Here is a 5,527-nt window from a genome sequence, read left to right as displayed (position 1 = left end):
TAAACTGTGACACTTGGGGGGGGGGGTATGTTTTTAGGTTGAAAATTCAACAATTATGTTAAAAATTTAATCAGTTGCTTTAAAAATTTAATTTTTGTAGAGAAAATTCGCCTTTTGGCTTGAAGGTTCAACAATTTAGAACCACTTTTCTTTATTTTTTGAGTGAAAAGTCTATTTGTAAAAAATTCCTTTTTTTGTTTTGAATAATTTTTCTTTCTTTTTTTTTTTAATAAATTTCATCTTTTTGATTTGAATATAAAGTGTGGCACTGTTTTGTTTGGAATTTATCTTTTTAGGTGGAAAATTCAACTATTATATTCAAAATTTAATTAGTTGATTTAAAAATTCAATTTATGTAGAAAAAATTGATTTATTAATTTTCTTTTTGGTTTTAAACTTTTTATCTAACTTTTTAAATTTATCTTTTTAGGTTGAAAATTCAACAATTATGTTCAAAATTTAATTAGTTGGTTAGAAAATTCAATTTTGTAGAAGAAATTCACCTTTTGTCTTAAAGGTTCAACAATTTATAAAAACTTTTATTTATTTTTTGACCGAAAAATTTGTATTTGTAAAAAATTCTTTTTTTTTTTACTTATAAATTTTTAAAATAAATTTTATCTTTTTCAATGTGTTTATAAACTGTGGGACGTTTTTGTTGGGAACTTATCTGTTTAGGATGAAAATTCAACTATTATGTTCAAAATTTAATTAATTGGTTTAAAAATTTAATTTTTATAGAAAAAAATCATCTTTTTACTTGAAGTTCAACTTTGATAAAAACATTTATTTTTTGAGTGGAAAATCTTTATTAGTAACAAATTCGTCTTTTGGGTTAAATTTTTTTTTTGTATAAATTTTATCTTTTTCCATTTAAATATTAACTATGATACTTTTTGGTTGGAAATTTATGTTAGGTTGAAAATTCAACTATTGTGTTCAAAAATTAATTAGTTGGTTTAAAAATTAAATTTTTATAGAGAAAACTCTTCTTTTGTATAAATTTGATCTTCTTCGATCTGTATATAAACATTTTTGGGGGAGAATTTATCTTTTTTGGTTGAGAATTCAACAATTTTGTTCAAAATGTAATTAGTTGCTTAAAAAACTAAATTTTTGTAGAGAAAATTCGTCTTTTGGCTTAAGTTTCGAGAATGTAAAAAAACTTTTCTTTATTTTTTGAGTGAAAAATCTTTATTTGTAAAAAATTTGTCTTTTTGTTTTGAAAATTATTTTTCTTCTGTATAAAATTTATCTTTTTCCATTTAAATATGAATTTTGATACTTTTGTGTCGGGAAGTTGTCATTTTAGGTTGAAAATTCAACTATTATGTTCAAAATTTAGTTAATTAGTCTAAAAATTCAATTTTCGTAGAAAAAATTTGTCTTTTGTTTAAAGGTTCAAACATTTAGATGAAATTTTATTTAGTTTTTGAGTAAAAAATCTTTTTTTGTAAAAAATTCGTCTTATTGTTTTGAAAATTCTTTCTTTTTTTTTAAATTCTTTTTTTTTTTTAAATTCTATCCTTTTCGATTTTAATATAAACTATGGCACTGTTTTGTTTGAAATTTATATTTTTAGGTAGAAAATTCAACTATTATGTTCAAAATTTAATTAATTGGTTTAAAAATTTAATTTTTATAGAAAAAAATCATCTTTTGACTTGAACGTTCAACTTTGATAAAAACATTTATTTTTTGAGTGGAAAATCTTTATTAGTAACAAATTCGTCTTTTGGGTTAAAATTTTTTTTGTATAAATTTTATCTTTTTCCATTTAAATATTAACTATGATACTTTTTGGTTGGAATTTATATTTTTAGGTAGAAAATTCAACTATTATGTTCAAAATTTAATTAGTTGCTTTAAAAATTTATTTTTTGTACAGAAGATTCGCCTTTTGGCTTGAAGGTTCAAGAATTTAGATCAACTTTTCTTTATTTTTTTGAGTGAAAAATCTTTATTTTTACAAAATATAAACTATGACATTTTTTGGGAGAGGGGGTTTATCTTTTTAGGTTTAAAATTCAAATATTATGTTCAAGATTTAATTAGTTGGTTACAAAATTAAAATTTTGTAAAGAAAATTCGTCTTTTGGGTTGAAGTTTCAACAATTTAGATCAACTTTTATTCCTTTCTTGACTGAAAAATCTTTATTGGTTGAAAATTCGCCTGATTGGTTTTAAAATCCTTTTTTTTTTTGTTTGTTAAAAATTCAACTATCATGTTCGAAATCTAATTAGTTTGTTTAAAAATAAATAAATTTAAAATTGTTTAATTAATATTTGAAATACTGTTTTATTTCGTTTATAAAAGATTCAATGTATGTTAAAAATATAACAAGATTAAAATGCTGATATTTAATGGACCCTGGGGAAATAATTGAAAAATTGATTTCAGGTAGTGGAATTGCTTTTGGAGTTATAATCGGAGGATTAACAGCTCAAAGTTGCGATGCGAGTTGGATCCCAGGATCCACCTCCTGGAATCTCACCGATGCGTCCTTCAAGCTCATGGAATTGGACGGACTCTCGGTCTATTGGAATCACTTGAAAGACGAGAATTTCTTTGGAAACTTAAACCTCGGAGATTTAGCAGTACGTATCAATTGAAAAAATCATCATATTCAAAATTCATTCCCAAGAAATGTCTCAAGCTCGAAAGTTGAAATTTCTTTATCCGCAGATTGCGATGAGCGAGTCGAAGAAAGTCAAGCAGAGTTATATTTTGTCACCCGTGAGTGCGAAAGCCCACATAAAGAGAGACAGATCTGAAAGGCCGTTACGTTCTCCCAATAAACCAAGAATTGTTTTAGACCTGTCTTTGGATCAGGTGCCACTAGCTCTAACAGATGTAAGTATCCTTCTCTAAAAAAAATTTTTTTTAAATGTGTCAGGAAAATCTCGAAAGAATTTTCAAGAAAATAGTTAAATTTTTTAATAAAAAAATTCATTTTGAATTAAAATAATGAATCTTCATTTAAAAAAAAAATATATTAATTTCTTCCTAATACTTTCTTTTTCAATCCTAAAAGGACTTTTTTTTTTACCAAAAAGACACATTTTTAAAAAAATAGATGCATTTTTGAAAAAATAGGAAAAAATAGGAGATTAAGAAAGAAATTAAATAGTTCAATTTTCAGTTAAAATCATTCATTTTCGAACAGAAAAGATGATGTTTTAACAAAATACATTAAGTTTCAACCATTTAACATTTTTAAAAGAATTTTCAACCCAATAGCTAAATTTCCAACCAAAAAAATGAAGTTTGAACCAAAAAGATGAAATGTCTGTAAAAAAAAGGTAAATTTACGAACGAAATGAAATAATCAAATTTTCGGGTTAAATAATGAATTTTTAACAAAATAGTTAGATTTATAAACAAACAAATAATTTTGTACTAAAATGACGAATCTTTAAGTATAAATTGAATTATTAACGGAATAGATGAATTTTCAATTCATAAGATTAATTTTCTACCAAAAAATACATATTTTTACAAAATAGATGAATTTTCAACAAAATAGTTAAATCACAAACCCAACAGATAAAATAATTAGTTTGCTAACAGAAAAGATGAATTTTTAACAAAATGCATGAATTTTTAAAGGAATTTTCAACCCAATAGTTAAATTTCCAACAACAAAAAATCAATTTTCAACCAAAAAGATTTAATGTCTATCAAGAAGGATAAATTTTCGACAAAAAATCGAAGAGTTAAATTTTTAGTTAGAAAAATTAATTTTCAACCAAAAAATTAAATTTTTAATAAAATAGTTAAATTTCCACTCAAAGAAATGAATTTTTAACGAAAAAGATTAAATGTCTATCAAAAAATGTAAATTTTCGGAAGAAATAAAATAGTTAAAGTTTTAGTTTAAAAAATTTATTTTCAACCAAAAAATTGAATTTTTAACAATTTAAATTTTTTAAAGGAATTTGTAACCCAATAGTTAAATTACCAACCAAAAAAATGAAGTTTGAACCAAAAAGATTTAATGTCTGTGAAGAAGGATACAATTTCGTCAAAAAATAGAATAGTTAAATTTTAAATTAAAAAAATTAATTTTCAACAAGAAAAATTGAGTTTTTCACAAAATAGTTAAATTTATAAACAAGCAAAAATTTTTTTTACTAAAATGACGAATCTTCAACTAAAAATGTAATTATTAACCCAATTGTTGAATTTTAAATCCATAAGATTAATTTTTCACCAGAAAAGAAATGTTTTTACAAAATCGATGAATTTTCAACAAAATCCCAACAAATGCATTTCCAACCGAGGAGATTAAATGTCTATTAAGATAGGCAAATTTTCTAAAGAAATTAAATAGTTAAATTTTCAGTTAAAATAATTAATTTTCTAACAGAAAAGATGAATTTTTCACAAAATACATGAATTTTCAACCATTTAAAATTTTAAAAGGAATTTTCAACCCAATAGTTAAATTTCTAACCAAAGATATAAATTTGCAACCCAAAAGTTTAAATGTCTATCAAAAAAGGTAAATTTTCAAAAGAAATGAAATAATTAAATTTTCAGTTAAAGTAATTAATTTTCAAACAGAAAAAAATATGTTAACAATTTAAAATGGTTAAATGAATTTTCAACCCAATAGTTTAAATTCAAACCAAAGAATAGAATTTTAAACCAAAAAAATGTAATGTCTATCAAGAAGGATACCATTAAGTCATTTCCCTTTCGGGGTAAGCGTGACTCACTCGGTAGGGGAAAGGAGTAGCGTGTGGAAGGGATAGAGAATTTTCAGATTGATAATAGATTTTATGCTTTCGCGATAATTCCTTTTGATAAAAAGAGATATTTCGGGTTTCATTCATGTAAAAAACTACGAATTGTTTGCCGACGTTTCATAAACATTGCAGTTCACATCTTCAGGGCTGACCTGAAACTGAGGTATCAGGTCATGATGTTCTTAGGTATACTTTCTACGATGCCTGTGATTGGCCAGAGCGCCCCACCATGGGGACTGGTCGAACTTGATTGGCATCTAGTTTATTCAACATTCTTTGTAATTCTTCGATTGACTCTGCCATAACAACCTTATCATCTGCGAACGCTAACTAACATACCCTTGCTGTTTCGAGATCCACACCCTCTTCGTCGAACAGAGCCATTATTAAACACTTGTCCATAAATAATATAAATAACAATGAAGACATAACGCATCCTCGTCTAACTTCTTGAATAATATCGAAACAGTCACTCAGTTTCCCATTCACTCTTACACTCGCTTTGCTACCTGTATATATTGTTTTTATAGCTTGTAGAATCCATCCATTGACTCCATATTCTTTCAGGACTTCCCAAAGTTTACTTCTATCTACCTTGTCGAAAGCTTTTTCTAGGTCAACAAATGCACAGAAAACTTTTTTTCCGTACGATGATCGCTTTTTTCCAATCGTGTGGGACGTCTCCCAACTCGAAACATAAATTTATCAATTCGCAAACTCTATGTGGTATGTACTCGCCACCGTGTTTAAGCATTTCAGCGTTAATACCGTCTAC

The 5,527-nt window shown here is 25.4% G+C and overlaps 1 protein-coding gene across 2 annotated transcripts in view; it reads left to right on the top strand.

The window, feature by feature from the left end:
- The window catches only part of LOC117174377 (vacuolar protein sorting-associated protein 13D), a 277,354-nt gene that overhangs the window by 187,129 nt on the left and 84,698 nt on the right, over positions 1-5,527 (top strand). For both annotated transcript variants that reach the window (XM_033363451.1, XM_033363449.1), the window contains exons 4-5: positions 2,402-2,598; positions 2,687-2,854. In XM_033363451.1, the coding sequence (XP_033219342.1) occupies positions 2,402-2,598; positions 2,687-2,854 (365 nt within the window). The remainder of the gene's footprint in view (positions 1-2,401; positions 2,599-2,686; positions 2,855-5,527) is intronic.

Source organism: Belonocnema kinseyi, chromosome 6 (genome assembly GCF_010883055.1).
Source record: "Belonocnema kinseyi isolate 2016_QV_RU_SX_M_011 chromosome 6, B_treatae_v1, whole genome shotgun sequence".
Taxonomy (NCBI): Eukaryota; Metazoa; Arthropoda; class Insecta; order Hymenoptera; family Cynipidae; genus Belonocnema; species Belonocnema kinseyi.
The sequence above is the reverse complement of the archived record's forward strand: the minus strand, read 5'-3'. Positions and strand labels throughout refer to the sequence as shown.